The sequence below is a fragment of the Ctenopharyngodon idella genome, chromosome 11 (genome assembly GCF_019924925.1).
Source record: "Ctenopharyngodon idella isolate HZGC_01 chromosome 11, HZGC01, whole genome shotgun sequence".
Taxonomy (NCBI): Eukaryota; Metazoa; Chordata; class Actinopteri; order Cypriniformes; family Xenocyprididae; genus Ctenopharyngodon; species Ctenopharyngodon idella.
The window spans coordinates 20,832,988-20,859,525 of NC_067230.1; the positions used below are offsets into that span (position 1 = coordinate 20,832,988).

General features: G+C 36.1%; 1 protein-coding gene across 1 annotated transcript; it reads left to right on the forward strand.

Annotated features, from left to right (window-relative positions):
* The first annotated feature begins 630 nt into the window (after positions 1–630).
* On the forward strand, positions 631–25,014 carry grm6b (glutamate receptor, metabotropic 6b). Its single transcript, XM_051911985.1, has 12 exons — positions 631–2,444; positions 3,703–4,318; positions 12,241–12,457; positions 12,864–12,999; positions 13,505–13,659; positions 14,575–14,715; positions 14,872–15,072; positions 16,984–17,123; positions 17,203–17,826; positions 18,962–19,273; positions 21,340–21,589; positions 23,791–25,014. Exons 2-11 carry the CDS (start codon positions 3,758–3,760, stop codon positions 21,577–21,579), a joined length of 2,727 nt encoding a protein of 908 aa, XP_051767945.1. The 5' UTR covers positions 631–2,444; positions 3,703–3,757; the 3' UTR covers positions 21,580–21,589; positions 23,791–25,014.
* Positions 25,015–26,538: the final 1,524 nt, after the last annotated feature.

A 26,538-nucleotide genomic window follows, 5' to 3' on the forward strand; every position in this document is an offset into this window, starting at 1 on the left:
ATGAAAACATTCCAGGATTATTCTCCTTATAGTGGACGTCAATGGTCTCCAAACGGTTGAAGGTCAAAATTACAGTTTCAGTGCAGCTTCAAAGGGCTTTAAACGATACCAGACGAGGAATAAGGGTCTTATCTAGCGAAACGATCGGTCATTTTCTTAAAAAATACAAAGGTATATGCTTTATAAACACAAACTATCACCTCGCACGTGCTTCCGCTTTCCGTGTTCTTCAAAAAGCTTACGCTGTATGTCCTACGCCTTCCCTATTCTACTTACGGAAAAAACGAAACTGGCGCCGCGTTCGTTCCGTAAGTTGAATAAAGAAGGCGTAGGACATGCACCGTACACACCGGATGCCATGCGTGCGCTCAAGGCAGGTGGACATAGTGGTGTATTAGAGGTAAAAAATGATATAAATACTGTTCGGTTTCTCACACAAACCGATCGTTTCGTGTCTTAGGACATCAATGTGTCGTCACGAGCCGCAGGGTTTAATTTGGATTTGTCTGTGCATGTTTTTTTGACTCTTATAGATGGAGTTCCCATTGACATGCATTATATGACAGACAGACCTGCAACGGTTGGAGTTAAAAATCATCATTTGTGTTCTACTGAAGAAACAAAGTCACCTACATCTTGGATGCCCTTGTGGTAAGCAGATAAACATCAAATTTTTATTTTTGGGTGAACTATCCCTTTAAAGTCTGTGAATCAGGACACATAGTTCTGCATTTTATTTGTTCAAACAAGAGTTTTTACCACTCTCTACCACTAGAGGGTAGGATCACATTTAAAATGGCTAGATGAAATATGTGACTGTGTCTACACCCCCTCTTACAATGTAACCAGAAATTTTATCTTAAAAAAATCAAGCAGTTTTATATCAATGACTTTTATATCACATATTTGTATGTGACTTTTTTTTTTGGATATTTTACAGTTATTCTGTAATAATTGAAACAATGCCACATTGTGTTCATGAAAATATGCAAGTCAGCAGCACAGTGTCATTTAAAGTGTGTTCATTTTAGCTATTTTTGCTGTATTGATAATGGCTTTTAATGGATTGCAGATTTATTTATGTTTTGGTGCATATTCTTGTATACATTAATGTTGCTAATTTATTTGTCTCTGGAAATGTTTTATTAATTAAACCTTTTAAGGTAATAGGTAATTAGCTTTTTAATCTATAATCTATGTTACTGTATATTTTATTTCATTTCTTAGTGTTAACTAAGTTATAAAAACACATTTTCATTACCTCACCATTGCTTTTTTGTTGTCTCAAAACACAAGACTATGAAGATATAACAGACAATTAGACTTGTATTTATTATTTTAAAATCATATCCCACAACTTGATTTAATAGTTATAAATCTTTAATAGCATTGAAAATTAAATTAACCCCTACAAAAAATATGTAATGGTTTATTAAAGACAAAACATCCCATAATAATATACACCTCTATTTTCCTAAAGAATGGACCTACAGACAGCTTAATTCATTCACAAGAACACTAATAAATAAATAAAAAATATTACATGATCTGTGGACAGGGAATACTTTGTCACTCGATCGCTGGCTTGCTTTAAAATCTAACAGAGATGGCACGTTTATTTGAATAATTCATTCATAATCATTACATAAAGCCAAAGATATCCAGAGAGAAAAAAAGTGAAGAGTCAGTATGTTGGGGATATGAAAAGCCATTAGCCCATATACAGCCATGTGTGTGTCAGAATAAAGTCCAACGATGGTATTATGGACCAGAGTATGGCTATACATCCACGTGACCGTGAGGTCAACTAGATTATCTTATAAAAAGTAAAAAATCTAACATATAAATCATTATGACGAGACCAGAAGGGTCTCGCACCAGATTGTTTCATAAAAGCAGACGGTCTGAACGCAGAGAACTATATCCAGCAGTGCTCACATTAAAAATATATACCGGTCCATTCCTCTCAGAGACTTCTCAAATGCATGCATGTGGTAATCCCAATCTGTACCCATTAGAGAGAGAGAGAGAGAGAGAGAGAGAGAGAGAGAGAGAGAGAGCGAGCGAGCAAGCAAGGAAGAGAGCGAGAGTGAGTGAGTGACCGAGTGTCTGAGAGAGGGAGACAGAAAGCGAGAGAGTGAGCGAAAGAGACAGACAGAGTGAGGGGGCTTTTAAAGGATTTGACAGTGATTTGTAGAATCACAGTTGTGGAATGTTCGGGCTTTTCCACCTTTTCCATCGTTTTGTAGTTTCCTGAAGCTCTCAATACTCTCAACATTAAAATCCCACCTTAATCAAATGCATCTTTAGATTGTCGTTGTGTGAGAAGACTGTGGACGTTTTAAGATGAGAGCTGAAGACTCGGATGTTGGGGACATCTGTCGTGCTTCAAAACACTCCAACTTCAGCTCCAGATGGGCGCACACCGGCAGCAGCATCAGTCGGTGAGACATTTTTAAGAAGCGAATGAATAATAATTGTTATGCCAAAACATTGAATGTGAATGTTTACGATGTTGTAAAGATGTCTGTTCAGGTCTCGCTAAACAGGCAGTAGTGCTGCTGTTCCCACGAATACTTAATTAAACGAGTGTGCGTGTGTCTCCCCGCGGGAACTTCAGCTTTCAATCCAAATATAGCACTTTTTCCGCTCACCTGTTGCTGAATATGTATCAGTTAATTTGCATAAAATATTAATATGCTTGCCTATGCATAACCTCTATTCTCAGCGGTCTGCTGAGTGCGAAGTTCATTTTTTAGAGGACAGAGAATTGAAACTTTAAAGAATAACTTATTTTTTAAAAGTAAAATCATTAATAAAAGTCATTATATGGACTGGATTTGTGTCAATAGGCTTTTATGTGTAAATGTAAAAAAAAAAAAAAAAAAAATTGTAAATTTGGATGTAAGAATATTCAGCTGTGGTGCCCTCACAAAAATCTATGGTAAGACCATGTTTTTGGTCACTACTATGATGGTATTTTTTAAAAGTAACATACAATATCATTGTGCCATGGTATATGTAACCAAGTTGGTTGGTACACTTTTCATTCTTTGTTGAATATTTCTGGTGAAACAAATGGAATGGAAAAAATGGAAATTAAATATGATTTACAGATTATGATTAACAGATTTTTTTGTGGGTTTGGTTGGCACAACGTTAAAAAACAAACCCTGATAGCACACATACATCTCGGAGGCGTCTGTTTGATGTGCGTGTTTACGTCTGGAAGATGTATTTTTACTCTCGTAGACGTTTAGAAAATGTCTTTAAGAAGTTTATGATTTAGAATGTATGTAAAACTGACATCTTAAAGACGTCTATCAGATGTTTGTAAACAGCAGATGCTTTCCAGATGAAGTGATCTTTAACAGACATCTTGCAGACGTATGTGTGCTATCAGGGAAAATTGAAACAAGGAGAAAACATACTTAAAAGATACCAAACACAATGCTGTGTGTGTGTGTGTGTGTGTGTACTCAAAAAAATTAAACCCAATGGTTGGGTTTCCGTATTTGACCCAAACATGGGTTGAAACAACCCAGCATTTTTATATTGCATTATTAGTATAGTTAATTAATTCCATTATATTTAATAAAAAACTTCTCAACAGGTTTTAAATTTGTCAAAACATTCAGCTGCACCTTTAAGTGCAGTCATAAGGCATATTTTGTAAAAATGTCATGTCTCATTTCTCCACAGGAGACACAGGTAGAGAAGAAAGCGTTGTGCTGTAGCAGAAGAACCAGCCCCTTGCATGGCAGCAACTATGACGTCACAGCAACATGCATCATCACTATGCCATCCTCACTGCAGGATCAGCAGGGCGCCCAGACAACACGTGGGCTCCCTGGTTCACGTCATGTGGATAGTGATGATGGGATTTACTCCAGAATCCTGGGCCTCCTCCTCAGGAACTCATTCCATAAAGATTGAGGGTGACATCACTCTGGGAGGGCTTTTTCCGGTGCATTCCAGGGGCCCTGCTGGTGTTCCATGTGGGGAAATTAAGAAGGAGAAGGGGATCCATCGTATGGAGGCCATGTTGTATGCGCTGGACCAGATCAACAGCGACCCAGACCTGCTACCTAACATTACCCTGGGTGCCAGGATACTGGACACATGCTCCAGGGATACGTATGCGCTGGAACAATCCCTCACCTTTGTCCAGGCCCTCATCCAGAAAGACAACTCAGATGTTCGATGTTCCAATGGAGAGCCACCCATCATCCCAAAACCAGAGCGTGTGGTAGGGGTCATCGGGGCTTCGGCCAGCTCAGTGTCCATAATGGTGGCTAACGTTCTTCGGCTGTTTGCGGTGAGGGATAATTTTAATTAACTTAATTTCAATGAACTACATATTAAAGTTGATTCCCTCAGTTTCAGGCTCAGCAAATGCTTCATTTAAAGGGATTCCCAAAAATTGAAATTCTGTCATCATTTACTCACCCTCATGTTGTTCCAAACGTGTATGAGTTTCTTTCTTCTGTTAAACGCAAAAGAAGATATTTTGAAGAATGTTGGTAACCAGACAGTTGTGGGTTACCATTGACTTCCACAGTAGGAAAAAAAATACTATGGAAGTCAACTGTTTGGTTACCAACATTCTCGGTTGTTGATGGTAGACATTGACTTCCATAGTATTTGTTTTCCTACTGTGGAAGTCAATGGTATCCCACAACTGTTTGGTTACCAACATTCTTCTAAATATCTTCTTTTGTGTTCAACAGAAGAAAGAAACTGGAGAACTAACCCTTTAAGGCAAAACATTACAGTTGAATAGAGTAAAACCAAATAGATATCACCATACATTCCCCAGTTTATATATCACAGTATAATAAGTATATTAAGTTTTCTGAAATGTTAAGTTTAAACATGCAAATAAATATTGCATTCATTGACTAATTAAATATGCACAATTTGCATATATTTCCAGAACAGAAATCCGAATATTGGATAAAGCGTTGTTTCATTCTGTTGACATATAGGAGTTAAAGGATTCTACAAGTTTATATCAGTCCATAAATCAAAAAATATTGTCAGAAAACAGCCAGAAAAATATTTCACCATATTTTTAGGAATAAAATATTATGTAAATCAGGCAACTGTTATATGTACAAACCCTTCTGTAAAAGTCTTCGGAACATATATATGAATAAAGCTGGAAATTTTGTGTAAGTGATACTGAGATAAATCTTTTTAAAATCTACAGATGAAAATACATAAAGTGAAGAAGAAAAACAAAACAAAACACACATATATGTACATTTGGGATGTTTCCTTTTTCTACTAGTCTGAAAGAAGACATGTTATGGAAGCCGTAAGACAGTAGTATTGCCTGTAGTGCCATAAGACAGATTCGTAACTGGGTGATGGTATTTTTGTACATTGTATAGCTCTTTTTAATGTTGTATATGTGTGGCAGGCATTGGATTTCCATCCGTATTGTGAGGAGCTCTTGCATGGTGTTGCTGCAAGACTGGATTCTGCAGTGCTGCAGATAGGGCCAGTGCTACAGGAAGTATAACTAATTCTGTTAAAAGGTTTGGATTGTGTTTCAGCTCAAGGCCTCTCAGCAAGAGCTTCTTAACGATATAGATTCTTTCTTTATTTTGTTCTGCGAGAAAGTGTATCAGATTTTCCTTAAAGCGAGCAGTGTTTTTGAATTGCGCACGTCATTGACCTGTGTCCTTAAAACATTGAGAACCACGACGCTGAAATGTGCTGCGTGCGTGTCATTTAATTTCAAATCCTTTCTCATTTCCAGATCATCATTCAGCTTGCAAATCCTACACCTGAGCTACATTTAATTTCATTCCACCCTCTGCCAGTTTTTATCATTTTTTTTTATTTATTGGTTTTAATCATTTGTGTTCTTCGTGGTCACCGCTCCAGGCTGAGTGTGCTTTAGTACGTGAGCTGATAACCTCACCCAGGAGTTATTTGCAATCATTTTCAGTCACCACAGTTTCAGGGAAGATAAACAATTCACAAAATAAAAGTGACTTAGTCAAAGCTCCATTATGTTTCTCTCAGGACATTATACCTGGAATTTGTGCGTCCTAATCGTATTTCGGTTTTTGGTTATTCATTACTTTTAGTGATACGCTTTGGAATAGGGCTGGCCGATTTGGCTGAAACAATCATATCTCAATTTCTTTTGCCTTTTGATGATATTGGATAAAGCAAAGACTGGTGATAGTTGTCACACAAATGAACCAACTTTTACTGAAGTAAAAAGTGTCAGCCGGACTTCTGCATATTTATATATTTGCTCTGAAATTTATTATTGGGTCATTGACAAATAAGGTTTTTAAAAGTGTAAAAAAAACATAATGGAGATAATTAATTAATAAGTTTTATTAAGTGTTAACAATGAGATTATGTGTTTTTTATAATCAATTAACACTGTCATTTTTTACAAGATGGACAAAATTTGTCACCAAAAAAGTCATTCAGTTTAACCAAAATTTCGGTTTTACTGAATGACACTTTTAGTTATACACTCTAAAAAAATGGTGCTATATAGTACTAAAAGTGGTTCTTTGACTCATAATCATAGGGGAACCACTTTAAGTGCTGTATAGCACCAAATCTTGGTGTTTCAGTGGTTCTTCACCGGTTCTTTGGGATGACTGAGGTGCTATATAGCACCGCTACTGTACCTGTTAAGCCCCTGCATGTTCTTCAGCGGTTCTTCAGTGGTTCTTTGGGGTGGCCATACAAAGAACCTGTTAAGACCCTTTAAAGGTTCTTTACAAGCCAAAGAACCACAGTTGGTGCTGTTTAGCACCTATTTTTTGTTGAAGAAATAAAATGCGATACACAGTAAAATCCCCAGAGTAAAATCAACTCTGCTCAGAGTACATATGGTCCCTCTCTAAACAGTGTTAAAGTAACACTGAAGCAGAGTTAAAGTTAATGAGATAATTAAGCAATTAATAAGGCTGTGACTGAAGTCAGTTGTAGTTCTTGTGTTTCTCTTTTCAGTGATTCTGCTTGTTAACAGCAGGTGTTCATCACTAATGCACAATCATCACTTAATTAATTGTTTAATTATCTCATTAACTTTAACTCTGCTTCAGTGTTACTTTAACACTATTTAGAGAGGGACCATATGTACTCTGAGCAGAGCTGATTTAACTCTGGAGATTTTGCTGTGTATGGCACCTCTTATGGGTTCTACATAGCACCATTTGACAAAGGTGCTGTAGAGTTCCCCTATGATTACGAGCCACGAACCACTTTTAGTGCTATATAGCACTTTTTTTTTAGAGTGTACCGAATGACGATATTTTCAAACAATGCTAACAGGCTGCTAGCAAAAGGACAATCAAACATTTTATATTTAGTACAAGTTTTTAAAATATTACAACATTTTCCATGTTTTATAGCGGTTGTACCGAATGACCTGATGTTTCGGGACATGCGTATGAAAATGTGAAATTTTCAAATAGTTAAAAGAGAGTTAGTTACTTTGCTTCACGACCATGTGGTCCTTTGCAGGTAGCTGAATGATGTCACATCCTGTCACATGATATTGACCACATGACTTGATCCAAAATGGTCCCTTTACACCGAATGACATCAATGAAATTCATTTTTCTGGACATTCTTTCTCATAACAAAGCATTGACTTCTATACATAATTTTAATACCATTTTGCACTATGTTGATATATGATGTTATAAAAAATATGTACATTTATTACATTTTAAGATATTTTAATCACAAATGAAATGGCTGTATTGGCCTTTGGACGGTTAAACCGAATGACCTTTTGACACTTCAAAATCTTTAAAATACCTTTATATGTAGCAAAATATAATTAAAACCTTTTGGATTCAATAAAAGAGATCTAGTTGTACTACCTTACATACTTTGGATGTCATATCTTTGTTTTTTATTATTATTAAGGCCTTTGGACAAAAACACGACCCGTCACGTCATTTACCCTATTAAGGCAAGACACATACAGGCAAAATATGGTGTTTTTTTCCTGGCTGTTGACAGTATTTATGGACTGATATGAAGAGATTTCCAAAATCCCCTCTGTAAAAACTTTATATGTAAACAATGTGAAATAAAAATGTTGAACCTGGCCTTTTTTATTCTGGAAATATATGCAAATTAGTGCATAGTTAATTGGATATTTGATCTTTATAACATAACATTTAAAAAACATGTAATATAAAACTGTGATTAATTAACTGGGGAAGTATGGGGATATGTATTTGTTTAAATGTTTACCCTGGTGTTTTAAAAATGTTTTTTCCATCATTGAAACTATAATTTCGACCAGACAGCTAATTAGATTCATGTTTAATGCAAGTAAATCACAAATAAAATCTTAAAATTGAAAAAAAAAAAAAAAAAAAAAAAAAATGAATTCTTAATTTAATAAAAAAAATGTTTTCCACACTGTTAAGATAAAAAATATCATTTTTTTATTTATAAAAAAAACAATACAACAGTACACAATAATAAACATTAATATTTTTACTCAATGTTTTTTGTCATATATTTTAATAAACAAATTAGGGACTTCCATGAATATTTTTGAACAATAAATAGTTTGAATCAATTAATTGAAATGGGTATTTATGGACTATATGTTTATCTTTACAAACTATTTCATGTCCGTGTTTCTCCCTGAGTTCTGGTAAGTGGGAATTGAGGAAGACAGATATTAACTACAGCATTACGGAGGATCCGCTCTCCACTAAAGCCCTCTCTCCAGCTCAGACTCCTGATGGAAAATCAAGCATGAGCCCAGAGAAATGCAGCTGCCCTGTTATCAGCTACAGGCAGATTCTGTTCTGTGGCTTTAGCTGAATGAGCGTGGGTCTTTAACACATAGATCGACAAGGACAGACAGCAGCATTTATGGGTAACAGTTAAGTCTCTAGATTTACCTGACCCTCACATTCTCTAAATCCTGGTATTCACAAGACCAGAAAAGATTGTTTTAAACTAAGTCAACACACAATGTCTTAAAGATGCATGAACCCTTCTATAGCATTTCCTTATGATAGGTGGATGACATTCGGCCTACAGCAGATTCTTGTATAATTGGATTAAGATTTTTTTTTTTTCCTTAATTGGATTTCATCTTGTAAAGATTTCATTAAACGAAAAGCCATTCTTAATTTGTCACGCTCATCATATTATAAATCTTTAATAAATAATAGAGCATCCTACATAAAAAACTATAATTATCAGGTAATCTAAAATTATTATTATTTTTTGTAATTCACATCTTAATTAACCTTTTAATCTGGATGAATCAACCTGAATATTTTGGGTTATATTTGTACACCACACCAGTGAGAGTTTTAATGCACATGTTCACATTTTAAGTGTAGATGCTTAGGGAACATACGTCTAAAACTAATGAAACACTTCTAGGAAATGTTTGCATGTGACTGCTGTTAATGTTGACATGACTCATGTGTGGAAAGGCTCGAAGGCTGTAATGCTTATGATGCATAGCAACAAATTAGTATCTGAGACCAAATCTTTCAGCAACGTCCTCCTATAGCCATGTTTCCTTTGTATATTTGCATCAATGTTTTGGAATGGCATTGGATTCAAAACTGCATTGCAAACTTTGAATATGGTTGTTTTTCATGCAAGATGTAACAAGTGCCCAAACGGTCATGGGTAGATCAACAGAGACTGTAATATATATGTTGGGGGAGGAGCAGTTAAATCTGTTGTAGCAAGTAAGCTAGTAGAATTAAATATATTGTATGGCTTATGGCTGAGAAATGGCAACCTTGTCTCTTGATCTGTCTCTCTCCCTCTGTGCTTAACATAATTTGACTAAAACCCCTCTAATCCTTCCAGATAATCTGTCAAATGGTCCTCTCCCTCTTCTCTCCTTCTCCAGTCTGTATCCACCTTTTCCTCACTGTCCGCTAGCTCGCTTCTTTAAAGAACCTTTCATTAAGCCACACGGGCTCGGCAGACATTAGTCGGCGAAAGCCTAGCCCAGTGACATCAACTGCGTCATTAAGAAAGTAGCACAACAGTAAATTAATCTTCTCATCTTTTTTTTTTTTTTTTTTTTTTTTTTACAAACAAATGCTTTTACAGTGGTAGCTCGTGCCATCTGTATTTCCCCAGGATTTTTATGTGCTGCAGCAAACACTACCACTAAAGCTATGGTTGTTTTGCTGCGGGAGACTTGCTATATTTTAGGACATGCCTAAGCAATATTACAAGAGAAAATGTGCTGTTGTTCTGGATATGATGATCTTCAGACATGATTTTATCACGAATGAGTATATGATATTTATTTTTTTCAACAGCTTAATAAACAAGAGAGCAACCTTAGACCCATTATTGCCAGTTACTTTGTCTATTTTTGCTCTTTCAAACCAAAGCCACAACTGATTTAATAGTTTAAAGTGACGTTCTGAGTGACGTTCCTGAATCAGTGTTTTCTGAACAAATCGGTGGAGTGAATAATTCAATGTTTGTGTCCCAAATGACACACCATACGTAATGCACTTATACTATGCACTGTGTACTTGACCGTGTAGTGTATGAATATTACAAGGTTATTTTGTTATACAGCATCTGAGTCTGAAAACCCTTTCCCTTTTTGCTACATAAGGAAAGCTGCAGCAGTCGAGTGCATAAAGTATTCAATCCACCACTCCGTTTTTTCGTTTAATTATCCAGATAGTTGAAGTGCATTTTTTTTTTTTTGAATTTTCTGTATGAACACACATACTATTTATACTACAAAACAGCATAGAATAGTACACTAATTGGGATTTACCTAATGACTCCCCTGTTGAAAAAAACAGCATATGCTGGTTAGGTATGTTTTGAAGCATGGCAGCTGGTTTGAGCTGGTTTATGCTGGTCCTTAGTTGGTCATGAGCTGGTTATAAGCTGGTCCTGAGCTGGAGCTAGTTGCTTAGGACCAGCTTAGGACTAGCACTTGACCATCATAAACCAGCTCAGGACCAGCTTAAACCATCTCATGACCAACTAAGGACCAGCATAAACCAGCTCAAACCAGCTGCCATGCTTCAAAACATACCTAACCAGCATATGCTGGTTTTTTCAACAGGGTCGTTTCATCCAAGCATGAATCTGTGTTTTGAACAAATCGGTTGAATGAATGATTCAGTGACTCACAAATGGCTTCATTCAAAATCGCATACTTTCTGAGTAGGCAATTCATTTGAATATGTACTTGCTTTGCGACTGTTGAAATAAAGTATGAACGTAATCTTGACATACTACATTTGTCATGTTTTCATTGTCATGTGACCTAGCACTGTGAGTTGTGTCACTTCAATGCCATTCACAAATCCTATTCCGTGGCCTCATGGGATGGGATAGTAAAGTGTCCTTTGGATGCGTACTTCAGAATCTTGCCGGAAGTAATATGTCATCCGGGTACTTTTTGCCTACTCCTTTATGAATACTGTGAATTTGGCATACTACACATACTATTTTTACCTACTTTATAGTGGGTAAGTATGCATATTTGGATGGAGCCAGTGTTTTGAACGAATCCCTTGAGAAAATGTTTTAATGATTCACTCATAACACAGTCGCCACATGGTGTTACGATGTAACATACAGAAAGAGTCACTTATAAATCCCCACCACACACTTTAGAATAAAGGTTATTTATTGGCATCTATTCCAGACAGCAACATAGTGTTGGCCCAGATCCGGCCCACATCTGGTAAGTGTGGATTCCACGCGGGCCAGATGTGGGCCGTATCTGGGCCGACACTATGTTGCTGTCTGGGATGGCTCCATGAAGAACCTTTAACATCCATAGAACCTTTCTATTGCACAAAATGTTCTTTAAATTCTTTACATTTTCAAAAAAGTTCTTCGCACTTAGAAAAAATGGTTCTTTTAAGGACTGTTGCCTGAAAGGTTCTTTGTGGAACCAAAAATGGTTCTTCTATGGCATTGCTGAAAAAACTACCTTTTGAAATCTTTATTTTTAAGAGTGCACTAAACGCACAAACTGATACAGGCCTGGCGTCATGGACATCCCTGTGCCCCCTCCTCCGAACACCCATCCCCCTGTTGTGTAACGCCGTCAGAAATTAATTTTATCAGTTTACTAAGTCCAGTAAAATCAATTTTGCAGATCAGAGAAATTCATGAAGTTCACATTTTTGCAGCAGCTTGACTGTGTAAAGGATGTAAAGTGAGTCCTGCTGCTCACTGATGTGTTCTGTCTCTTCCAATTTGCAGATACCTCAGATCAGTTATGCTTCAACAGCACCTGAACTTAGTGACAACAATCGCTATGACTTTTTCTCCCGAGTCGTGCCGCCAGATTCCTTCCAGGCCCAGGCGATGGTGGACATTGTTAAAGCCATGGGATGGAACTATGTTTCTACTCTGGCATCAGAGGGGAACTATGGAGAGAGTGGTGTAGATGCTTTCATCCAGATATCCAGGGAAGCAGGTACAGAAAACTAATGAAAAATGTATTTAGTGTTTTAAAAGATTGTATTTAAAATAAATATACAGGTATATATAAACAAATATACATGTACTTTGGTTGTAGCTTAATGTACCCTGATTTACCATACCATGATTTTCCATAACTGATGTGGAATTGATCAGTCGATCCAAGGATTTAATGCGTCTGGTGTTGTGTTTGATGAGAAAAGAGGATAATTATCAGGGGATGAAGGTTTCATGTGATTTCCGGTGTGTAAACAAGTTATTAGTCACCTAGATGTAATGACAGACATGCTACAGATTGACCTGGATTTTATTTTCAATTGTAAGACCCTGCAACCATCATTCTCTTATGAATGTATCAGAGTCCTTCAAAACTATCCGTCATTTTAATTTGTTTTATTCAGGAGGTCTTTGCATCGCACAGGCCATTAAAATTCCTAGGGAGCCAAGACCAGGAGAGTTTGACAAGATCATCAAAAGGCTAATGGAGACATCCAATGCCAGAGGGGTTATTATCTTCGCTAATGAAGATGACATCAAGTGAGTAGTCCTTTAGTAGTATGTCTGCATGACTCTGGAGCAGGAGATATAGCCTTGGAAAAGGTTTGAAAATGGTATGAGAACAGATCAATCACCCCACAATGGGAACATCAGGAGTCTTAGAAGGAATTATGGCAAATGAATGTTTTACAGAGTGAATTTTCATCTAGTGTAATTTGCATTTTGTAATCTAAAGCTAATTGAATACACACACACACACACACACACATATATATATATATGTGTGTGTGTGTGTATATGTAACTATATGCTATATATATATATATATATATATATATATATATATATATATATATATATATATATAGCATATAGTTACATATACACACACACACACATATATATATATATATGTGTGTGTGTGTGTGTGTGTGTATTCAATTAGCTTTAGATTACAAAATGCAAATTACACTAGATGAAAATCTATTGTTCTGAAATCAAGTTCTGAAATCCTTTTCTGAGATTCTTGTATTATTTATTGTAGGCGGGTCCTGGAAGCAGCAAAGAAAGCCAATCTTACAGGTCACTTTTTGTTTGTGGGATCTGATAGCTGGGGAGCAAAAAACTCACCAATCCTGAACCAGGAGGACGTGGCTGAGGGTGCAGTTACCATCCTCCCCAAGCGGGCGTCCATTGATGGTATGAACTGGTAGCACAGACCAGTCTAAGCTAAGGTTTCATAATTGAGAAAAATGTTCTTAAAAAAAAAAAAAAAAAATATATATATATATATAATTCAAATCTTCAAATTCAGACTCAATTATTCAGAGAGATTCTGCACATATGCCCATGTGGTATTTGCTAACAATTTCATACTTAAGTCAAATCGGGTCACATACAGTATATTTATATAGCGCTTCATACAATACAGGTTGTTTCAAAGTAGCTTCACATTAATAAAATGTTATAAAATTCATCAGTTATGAAACATTTAAAACTGTAAAGCAGAAAATAGTGCCATTATTCAGCTTAATTTAGTTCAATGTTGATTCTGTTCTGTTCAATAAATGTTGCAAAGTTCATCAATTATGAAGTTCAATTCAGTTATACGCAGCTCTACAGAAGGCAATAATGTTATAACTCACCTCAAGAAAGTCCAATATTGATTCAATTCAGTTCAATAATGGTGTCAAAGTTACAAAGTTAGTGTCATTATCCAGCTCAATTCGGTTCAAATTTTGTTTATATTCAAAAGTGTCAGTGCAGTTAAATCGATAATATTACTAAATATTATTTGTCTTTTAAACCCCAACTGAGCAAGCCAAAGGCGACAGTGGCAAGGGATCAAAACTCCATCAGGTGACGATAGAGGAGAAAAAAAAACCTTGGGAGAAGGAGGAACAGTTCTCCTCTCACAAAAGGACAGTTCAACCAAAAATGACAATTTTTATATTTAAAATCTTTGTGCTGTTATTTATTTTTTTCTGTGGAACACAAACATTTTTAAAGAATTGTTACGCAGCTTTTTCCATACAACTACAGCTGAAAATGAATGAAAAAAAAGAAACATATATTTCATTTTGAGGTTACCTATCCTTTTAACCTGTTTCTCAGGGTTTGACCAGTACTTCACCACAAGATCTCTGGAAAACAACAGGAGGAACATCTGGTTCGCTGAGTTTTGGGAGGACGACTTCAAATGCAAACTGACACGGCCTGGAATCAGAGGAGAGAGCGGGCTGAGGAAATGCACAGGCGAGGAAATCATTTCCAACAAATTACTCCCATAAATGCAGTAGTACTTGAATTATCATACATTCTTATGCTTTTAAGATGTGCAAAGCACATCTAAATGGATTATTCCTCTAGCAAAGCTTTTCAATTCCTGTCATGTTGCTTTTGGTCTTTCAGGAGAAGAACGAATCAGCCGGGATTCGGCATACGAGCAGGAAGGGAAAGTGCAGTTTGTGATTGATGCCGTGTATGCCATGGCCCACGCTCTCCATAGCATGCACATAGACCTTTGTCCAGGTTCAATGGGCGTTTGTGACAAAATGGACCCTGTGGATGGAAGAATGCTGCTGAGCTACATCCGTGCTGTCAATTTTAATGGTAAGCCTCCTCAAGGACACAGATGAAGCATGTGAGTCATTCCAGACATTGTGAACGAGACCTTGAAACAGTCAGAATTTCAGTAATAGGTTTGTATTCATACAAGACTAATGAACCTCACAGCAATTTGAATGTTAGTTTTTATATCCAAGGAATGCTTTGTTTGAATCTGGCAAGGAGGTTACACATAATAAACGTGGTTTTGCCAAACACTTCTCGAATCAAGATATTGCCATTACTGTGAGACTGACAGGTGAAAATAGGTGAGGACTAGTTTCTGCAAGAGGGGAAAGGCCAGAACAGAAGCTGCTGTTTCCAAGGAGGAGGGTTGTGAGTCCCGTGGGTTAGTCAGAGTGCGGCAAGAGAGGTCAGCACTCAATCCCAGCCTGAAGAGATCCACTAATGCACAATGCAGCCGCGCACATACTTGTTTTAACCCCCCTCATCTCGTCTCTCTCCTTGTCTGTGATTCTCCCTGGGGCAGCCTCTCTCCAAACACAAGGCACATTTCCTTTTTCAGCACTATCTTTCAGTGAAAATCCCTTTTCTTTTCGTCACTTGCTCTTAAGAGATTTCTATGTAAAGCACAGCTATTCAGTTTACGAACAGTGGATGTCCTCACACTCTTGTATGGAAATCTTTTTGGCTTGGAGTGCCTAAGGGGAACAAAACACGCCACGTGGAGACCTTTCCCCCTTATGATTTGCGAAAGGAACATGAAATTGAGTTTACTTTGTTGTACCGCATTTTTCCTCATAGAAATACATCTAAGAGATGTGTATTTTGTCGATAACACATAAGGTTCAGTAATTAGTTAACTGCATTAGTTAATGCTTCTAAAGCATTTATTAACTCATGTTAAAGGATTAGTTCACTTTAAAAGTTTTACTCACCCTCACCCTTCTTCTTTCTGATGAACACAATCAGAGATATATTAATAAATATCCTGACGCATCCGAGCTTTATAATGGCAGTGAGAGGAACCAACGAGTATGAAGCTGAAGAAAGTGCATCCATCCACATTCATACATCATAAACATACTCCACACACGGCTCCGGGGGGATAATAAAGGCCTTCTGAAGTAAAATGATGCGTTTGTGTAAAAAATTATCCATATTTAATAAGTTATAGAGTAAAATATTCAATTTACGAAGAAAGTATAAAACTCTCGCAGTTCAAAAAGCTTACGCTACGTCCTACGCCTTCCCTATTCAACTTACGGAAAAAGCTTAACTGACGTGGTGCTTGTTCTTTTTTTTTTTTTTTTTGTAATTTGAATATGGAAAGCGATCTGGCGGAAGCTAGATATTTTACTTAATAACTTGTTAAATATGGACATTTTTCTTACACAAACACATCGCTTCACTTCAGAAGGCCTTTATTAACATAATTATTTATAGTATGTTCATGGATGGATGTGGATGGATTCACTTTCTTCAGCTCATACTCGTTGATCCCGCTCACTGCCATTGTAAAGCTCGGATGCGTCAGGATATTTATTAATATATCTCCGATTGTGTTCATCAGACAGAAGAAAGTCATATACACCTAGGATGGCTTGAAGGCTGAGTAAAGCTTGGGGTAATTTTCATTTGAAAGTGAACTAATCCTTTACGAAATGGGACCTTATTGTAAAGTGTTACCATTTTGTCAGTTACAACGCTGTATTTTCTTGTAAGCAACCTTTGATATGGAAAAGTCACCTTCAAAGTTATGCTTGACAATTTTACTTTAAATCAAAGGATGAAAAGAACAATGGTTTGCAGAAGCGTGCATTGCCACAAATTAATACAATTTTATGCCCTTGTGTTGGGCTGTTTCTGTTAAATAACTCCGTTCTTTCAAATGATTGCATTTGAAAGAATAACTAGTGATGTTGAATATCAAAACCCTGTGTGTTTACTCTGAAGGCAGTGCCGGTACAGGTGTGATGTTTAATGAAAACGGTGACGCCCCAGGACGATACGATATCTTCCAGTACCAGCTTTCCAATACCACCAGCCCGGGATATAAACTCATTGGCCAGTGGACCAACCACTTACGACTTAATGTAAGCATATTAAGCCCCTTGGTAGTTTGGGACATTTCTGAATGCATGTTCTTGAAATATTCTCCTCTCTTTCTGTAAGGCTGAGGAAATGCAGTGGTCTGGAGGGGATAAAGTGGTTCCAGATTCAGTTTGCAGCTTCCCCTGTGAGTCTGGGGAGAGGAAGAGGATGGTGAAGGGTGTGCCATGCTGCTGGCACTGTGAACTATGTGACGGCTATCAGTACCTACTGGACGAGTTTAACTGTGACATGTGTCCCTTTGACATGAGGCCCACCCCTAACCGCACGGGCTGCCGACCCACTCCCATCATCAAGCTGGAGTGGAGCTCTCCGTGGGCCATTATCCCGGTATTTCTGGCAGTGCTGGGCATTCTTGCTACATCAGGAGTCATCATCACCTTCATCCGCTTCAACGACACCCCCATAGTCCGTGCATCAGGACGAGAGCTCAGCTATGTTCTCCTGACGGGCATCTTCCTCATCTATCTCATCACTTTCCTTATGATCGCCGAGCCAGGCTCCGTGGTGTGCGCGTTCCGCAGGCTGTTTTTGGGGCTGGGCATGAGCATCAGTTACTCTGCCATGCTCACAAAAACCAATCGAATCTACAGGATCTTTGAGCAGGGAAAGAAATCAGTCACGCCACCAAAATTTATCAGCCCCACGTCCCAGCTGATCATCACATTTATACTGATCTCAGTACAGGTGCGTGTATGTCTGGAATACAATTTACATTCATTTAGCAGGTGCTTTTATCCAAAAAGAGATCTACCAGATCTTGAGCAACATTTTTTACTCATCTAGAAAGAGTTTTTCACACAACTTTGTAGTATTATCACATTCCCATACACTGTAAAAAGTAATACACTCTATCTACTCAATAAAATTGTGGCAACAGATTACACACAATATTATTATCAAAAAATTCAACATATAAGAATTGAGAATTAATCAAATTAATTCCTTAAAAGTCAACTATTTAAAATGTGTAAAATTAGCAAACAACATTACAAAAACCACAAACTGACATAAAAGAGTTAAACTGCCCAACTAAACGAAACACTGATCACCATAATCAGTGTTTCATTTTCAATAAAATCAACATCAACATCTAAACCTCCGTTAATTCTTGTGTTTCTCGTTCCTTCAGTGATTCTGCTCGTTATCATCAGGTGTCTTCAATGTTGGGAATTAAAAAATAAAGAGTTCTTAATTCATCTTTGACGTCTGTCTGTTATTCAGATATTTTTGTTTAAATTTTACTTAAATTTTACTTGTTTTAAATGGTTGACCTTTAAGGAATTAATTTGATTAATTCTAACTCAATTCTATTTGTTGAATTAAATTAATAATATTGCTTGTAATCTGTTGCCAAAATTTTATGGAGTAGATATAGCGTATTACTTTTTACAGTGTATAAGTTGAATTAATGTACCTTTTGTGTGTTCAAAAAAAGGAAACATTTAGTAGAATTAATAAAGTAAAAAACAAACAAAGTTTGAAAAATAAGCAGCCATTTAAGTAAAAGCTTTGTTTGGTGTTTACAGTGTTGTCACTGTGCTTTATGTCTCTAAAAGATATTTTGGTCTAAGGACTTTTCATCCCTTAAATAATTAAAGAAGCAAGATTTTAAGTGTAGCACGGAGAAGCTGTAATTTCACTGAAAGCTCTTCTCTTTTTGGTGTCCTCCAATAATGGTTGTTTATTATTTGAGGAAACATTTAGAAATATGGTCTCTTGGATTCTTAGTGAACTGATTTAATGGTAGGTTAGATATCACGGACCTTTACAGAAGTTGATTTTGTGTGAACGTTCATTCATGGCTTTTTTCTGCTCACAGCTCCTGGGTGTTTTCATTTGGTTTGGAGTGGTTCCCCCTCACACGAATGTCGACTTCGATGAGCTACGTCCCCCCAACCCAGAGTATGCCCGTGGGATCCTGAAATGTGATATGTCAGATCTGTCTCTGATTGGCTGTCTGAGCTACAGTATGGTGCTGATGGTCACATGTACAGTCTACGCCATTAAGAGCAGAGGGGTGCCTGAGACATTCAATGAGGCCAAACCCATCGGCTTCACCATGTACACCACCTGTATCATCTGGTTGGCCTTTGTTCCCATATTTTTCGGCACATCACAATCCACAGAAAAGGTAAACTCTTAATAAGATATTTTGGACTGAGGTTATCTGATTTAAATAGAACAGGCAATAGTTATGTATGTGTCTGTGACCCTGGACCACAAAACCAGTCATAAGTCGCACGGGTATATTTGTAGCAATAGCCAACAATAAAATGTATAGGTCAAAATTATCGATTTTTTTTATGCCAAAAAAAATTAGGATTTTAAGTAAAGATCACGTTCCATGAAGATATTTTGTAAATTTCCTACCCTAAATATATCAAAAATGTATTTCTGTGAGTGGATATGCATTGCTAAATACTTCATCTGGACAACTTTAAAGGCGATTTTCTCAATATTTTGATTTTTTTGCACCCTCCAATTCCAGATTTTCAAATAGCTGTATCTCGGCCAAATATTGTCCTATCTTAAAAAAACCATACATCAATGGAAAGCTTATTTATCAAAAAATATAATTTCAAAACATTTACCCTTATGACTGGTTTTGTGGTCCAGGATCACATATATACATATATATATATATATATATATATATGTACTTTTTGTTTTTGTTGCAACATTGCATTAATTTAATTGCATTTAATTAGTTCATACAGTATTTTCCCCTACTATGTAAATAAGCACATTAAAATTAGTCAGCAACAAAAATGAAATGAGCAAATAAATAAATAAATGTTATTAAATAAAATATAAATGAATAACCCTGAATCTAAAGATAAATTTAAAGAGATATCATATTATTAATTTTATTACAGAATTCTTTTGCATTTCTTTTTAATTTAATTATTTTGATTTTATTTAATATTACCGTAGATACATATGTCACTAACATTGCAATAATTTCACTATTGTTTCACTATTAACAGTCTGTGTTTGGGTTTCTTGGCATATTTGATATCATCGTCTATATAGAATCCTAAGTCTTGCTTCCATGTTATTAGTGTAGAAGATTCGCTGGTGCCTGTCATTAACATGTTATACAGAAATATGATCTTCACTCTGAAAGTGTCTAGACGAACATTTCTCTGGATTAGGTTCTGGTTCAGTTAATGATGCTGCAACATTTACTTGTGAATGCTTCAACTATAATTAGATATTAGAAACCTAAAAAAAACTGTAGCTGTATCAGGTTAACATAATTGCTATTTAATTGGATGCTGTTTTGTGTTGGCCTAAAAGCTGTTAAAGATGCCTGCCACACTTTATGCATTTAGTCATTCAATTGTTCACGTCTGTTCTATCCTGTGGGGGATGGTTTTGCTTACAAAGCACAGGGATTTAAAAATGGAAAGTATACTCTGACTAATAGAGAGGTCTTTTAGTAGCCGGTCAACCGCAAAGCTTTTGGCCCTCAGGTGGTCTTCCAGTCTTTTCATTTCTTGTAAATGAAAAGAAGAACATGGAAAAATAAAAGACTAGACTACAGAGCAAGCTACAGTGCGTATATAAATATTGGCATGCTGTTATCTTACATTTTATTATATTGAGTTTAACTTTGAAAGTGTATTTTGTTTATTTTTATAATTTTAATAGAAAACCATTTTAACAATTTCTTGTATGACAGCGCTTTAGACTTTTTTAGTACAGCAGTCATTATTTGGGTGCAGTTCGTATAATCTCATGAAATTCAAGATCTTTTTAGGGGCTATTGTGGTATTTATATTATAAATGAGCACAACTGTGTTGTGCATCTTCACCAGTTGTCATATATGAATGACTCACATGCTGCATGAGATCAGGCTTATAGTAAAGATGCAGAAAATAGGGAGTCACATAGCTGACCTCACATCAACCTTACTTGAATACATAATTAATGTATGCAAAATATATGTAGCACTTAGACTGGATTCTATATAAACTGTCTGAATCGTTTGCACGTGGCTGATGTCAGCCCATTGGGTCATTACACTGATTACACTGATTTCCAGGAAATTAATAGTGACAATCAACAGAGAGTATGTATATAAGTGTAATGTGGAGTGCTAAAGCCCTGACAGCTGATCTACCACTTGTAATAGGTCGCAGTTGAGGCCAGGCTGAAATATTACTCTTAATCTTTTTTCCGCCCTGAACCAGATGTTTATTCAGACCACCACGCTGACCGTGTCCATGAGCTTGAGTGCCACGGTGTCCCTCGGCATGCTGTACATCCCTAAAGTCTATGTCATCATCTTCCACCCAGAGCAGAATGTTCAGAAGCGCAAGCGCAGCTTCAAAGCCGTGGCCCAGGCAGCCACTGTTTCCACTCATCTCTCGCAGAAATCCAACGACAAGCAGAACGGAGAGACCAAAGCTGAACCAGATAGATCCCAATAAAGACCAGAAGGTAAAAAATCATATATATATATATATAGTCAAACCAAAAATTATTCAGACATTTTTTATATTTTTTATATATTTTTACTAGTGTGTGCAGGACACTATAGTTCATTTATGTAAGTGAGGATAGCAAAATAAAGTGAACTGTGACATATTATACCCAATAATTCTTCATACAGTGGACTACCAGTAAAATTGATAAAAATTTGGAACTAAAAATTATTCATACACTTTGACCTGACCATGTTTTGCTTAAAGGGTTAGTTCACCCAAAAATGAAAATTCTGTCATTTGTTACTCACCCTCATGTCGTTCCAGACCCGTAAGACCTTCGTTCATCTTCAGAACACAAATTAAGATATTTTTGTTGAAATCCGATGGCTCAGTGAGGCCTACATAGCCAGCAATGAAATTTCCTCTCTCAAGATCCATTAATGTACTAAAAACATATTTAAATCAGTTCATGTGAGTACAGTGGTTCAATATTAATATTATAAAGCCACGATAATATTTTTGGTGTGCTAAAAAAACAAAATAACGACTTATATAGTGATGGCCGATTTCAAAACATGGCTTCATGAAGCTTCGGAGCGTTATGAATCAGCGTGTCGAATCATGATTCGGATCGCGTGTCAAACCGCCAAACTGCTGAAATCACGTGACTTTAGCGCTCCGAACCGCTGATTCGACACGCTGATTCATAACAATAGGAAGCTTCCTGAAGCAGTGTTTTGAAATCGGCCCATCACTATATAAGTCGTTATTTTGTTTTTTTGGTGCACCAAAAATATTCTCGTCGCTTTATAATATTAATATTGAACCACTGTACTCACATGAACTGATTTAAATATGTTTTTAGTACTTTTATGGATCTTGAGAGAGGAAATGTCATTTCTGGCTATGCAGGCCTCACTGAGCCATCAGATTTCAACAAAAATATCTTAATTTGTGTTCTGAAGATTAACAAAGGTCTTACGGGTGTGGAACGACATGAGGGTGAGTAGTTAATGACAGAATTTTCATTTTTGATTGAACTAACCCTTTAAGTGTTATCTGACATAATTAAGATTAATTTTTCCTGACACAGTTTAACTCTGAGATCTTGTCATATTTTATTACCCTTTTTTTAAACTATAGTGAATAAACTGTATTAATGAATGAAATGTTCAGAGTGTCTGAATAAAGTTTGGTTTGACTGTGTGTGTATATATATATATATATATATATATATATATACTGCTCGGCCAAAAAAAAGAAAAAAAAGAAAATTGGATTTAACTAGGCAAATGCTCTAGAGTCTATGATTGGATCATTATTTTTATTTCTAGCATGTTACTGTATATGTTTAGCAACAGTTCATCTAACTCTAATTGGTGGAGTGTGTAGCTTTTCATTTCTTAAACAACCATGTAGGAAGACTCATCATGGACATATTCCAGGATGACAATGTCAAGATTCATCAGGCTCAAATTGTGAAAGAATGGTTGGTTGGTTGGTTGGTTGGTTGGGAGGGAGCATGAAGAATTATTTCACATATTTGAACCTCTGAGTCCACACCTTAAATTCATTGAAAGTCTTTGGGATGTGCTGGAGTAGACTTTACAGAGTGCTTGACTCTTGCATTGTCAATACAAGATCTTTACCAAAAGTTGATGCACCTCTTGTTGGAAATGTTGTGATGTTATTAGTAGTGGCCAAAAGTGATGTCTGGAAGGGGTATTTGTTTTTAATGCCCTACAAGTTCAAATAAATAATCAAAATATATATTTTATATATTTTAAATATGAGGGAAGAACAAAACAGTACACTCATTTAGCTGACAAAATTATTTGGCAAAAAAAAAAAAAGGTAAACTAAAGCTATAGGTTTTATTTTAATATGCAAAACAATGCATAGAAAAACAAAAATCTCACAGAAAAAAAGCATATATTGATACAACATAATCAGTTATTAATATTTCTTTGGTTCTCTCTTTGGTGTTCATCATTTCTTTGTATGACAGCCTGGCCAAAAATTACATCCGTCACAATTAAAACAATTGCTTCCAAGCACAACTACACACAATATGCTTACAAAATCTTTAACAATTTTTTAATAACAATTAGGCTGGAGATCACTTTTGGTCATATCTATACTTTATATCAAATATATTTTTGTTGTATTTAAAGACATATTGCATTATGTAACATATATGCTATCTATCTTCAGGTCACCAAGGCCTGTGTACATCCTAATGAAGTAGCCTGAGGAGATAGTCAAGGCAAACTGCTGTTTGCTAAATCATTCATTTTGCAACCTCAACTGGACAAGGATAACCAGAGGATGTAACATCTGCAACAAGAGAAGAGTCTGGGTGAGAATAACACTGAAATAAGTAATTAATAGTACAATATGTACAGAAATTAAATACAGAGGATCAATGGATTCTGTTTGATGTGGAACTTTCATGCAGCTTTGAGACTGGAACGTATTTGTCCCCTTTAATATTTCCCTTTTATCATCACGGCATCACCAACCAAGTTGAACTTATAGATTCATGAATTCCTGATGAAGACTGTCCAAACAAAGTACCTTTGGAGAAAAACAACAGAAAACTAAACTTCCACCAGCATTTATTGAAGGACTGAGTGTTTGTATCTGATTTATCCAAATGGAATCGGACATGAGCACATTAATAAGTCACATTCGGTTCATCCTTATGCTAAGTACATATCAGAAATGATCACACATGTCTGTCAGAACTACAGACAATGTTGGGATCAATTGTGTTTCAACGGTCCAGCCAGTAGAACACAGATACATGGAGGTTTCACTCTTTTTGAACTCTTTGCTTTCGAAAATGTGCCATAACTTTATGTTTCAGAATAAATGTTTTAAGTGTCTTGTGTGCAATCCTCATAATAGGCAATCCTGCATTCTAAATCATATTTATTAAAAATGATAGATTATCAAGAAAAAACAACGACAATCTGTAAAGACAACAAAGTTTTGATTAGAGATGTTTAGTTTTATCATGTTTCCTTGAGCTCCCCAAGAGATACTGATTTTAAACAAAGTGTATGCTAATGATCAGTATTTAATGGTTGATTTAAATGAAAATAGTAACAAGTCGACTTTAGAGACTGACATTCAGATCCTTTTATTGTCACATGCAAGTAGTCACTTATATATTTTGCATTATAGCAAATGGGAAAAAGACCATGCATTAAGTACATTGTTTGATTAGTGGTATTATTTCAAGAAGCAGTTAATATTAATTGATGATGAACATGCAGTTACTGTAAACTCAGGTTCCAAGTTGGCTTACTTAGCCTTTATGAATTTTGTGGGTGTCTTGTTTTCATTTAAGAGAAAAAAGAAAAACACTGGAATAAAAATGTATTGGTTGAATGCATGTTGGGGGAAATGATTTAATAAAATCCTGAAAAATTATTATTGAAGAAATCATATGTTACTGTATAGAAATCAGTATAATTGTGAGAGTTTTTGTTTTCATAGTGTTCATCCAATGGTCCATTTACCCCGGGGCTTTTCACCCGTTGTTCCATCATCTAAAATCATGTTAATTTCTCGTTTACGTGATATGTTTGAGGGGTGAAGTCTTAGAAATCTGTTTAGATTCAAACTGTAATACAGTTACAAAAACAATACTGAACTAAGAATAATTGTCGGTGAACTGTTGAATTATACAAATTTATGCACACCTGGAGGTGTAACTACTTGGGGTCGTGGCCACATTATCATCTCAGGGTGTGCATTAACTTTCAATAATTCACCAATCTGGAGTTGATTCTCTCTCATTAACCATTTTAGTTGTATCTGATTCTATGGCCATCTCTTCCCATATGCAAGAGGTGTTGGCAATGTCTTTAGGTTGCCAGGTCTTTCCCCAACCCTGCCCATTACATGGCTTGGGGCTCACACACACAGACAAATTAGCATCTCCAATTCACCTATACTGCATGTTTTTGGATTGTGGACGGAGAACATGCAAACTCCACACAGAAAGGACTCAAACCAGGGACCTTCTTGCTGTGAAGCGACAGTGCCACCCATTGAGCCACTGGAGACAATGAACATAGTAACTTAACCAAACCTCTCTTACTTATTTGTAAGTGTCACTTTAGAACTAGTAATGGTGGTTTGGACTGTTTCTAAACAATTATGTATTGGTCATACAAAGGGGAAAACAGCATTTCTATGTCTTAAAGGGATAGTTCAGCCAAAAATGAAAATTTGGTCATCATTTACTCACCCTCATGTTGTTCCAAACCTGTATTACTTTCTTTCTTCTGTTGAACACAAAAGAAGATATTTTGAAGAATGTAGGTAACCAGACAGTGACGGTAGCCACTGACCGGGAAAAAAATACTATGGACGTCAATGGCTACCTTCAACTGTCTGGTTACCAGCATTCTTCAAAATACCTTGAACAACATCAGGGTGAGTAAATGATGACAAAATTTTCATTTTTGGCTGAACTATCCCTTTAATAGAAATTGCTTGTCATTTATATGCAATATTTGTATATTTTTTCAGTAGTAGCCTATGCTACAGATTATGGCTGTTTAAAAGTGGCAAAGTGATAATGTGGACAAAAAACCTGGAACTAGTTCATAGTTGTGCAGTTATAGAACGTCTGTCAACCAATCAGAATCAAGCATTCAGCAGCATTGGTGAATGACAAACATAAGACACACTACTGGCACTTTAAAGATGGGTCAAATTTAACCTATACACTACCGGTCAAAAGTTTGGAAACATTACTATTTTTAATGTTTTTGAATGAAGTCTCTTATGCTCATTAATGCTGCATTTATTTCATAATAAATACAGAAAAAAACAATAATATTGTGAAATATTATTACAATTTAAAATTATGGTTTTCTATTTTAATATACTTTAAAATATAATTTATTTCTGTGATGCAAAGCTGAATTGTCAGCATCATTACTC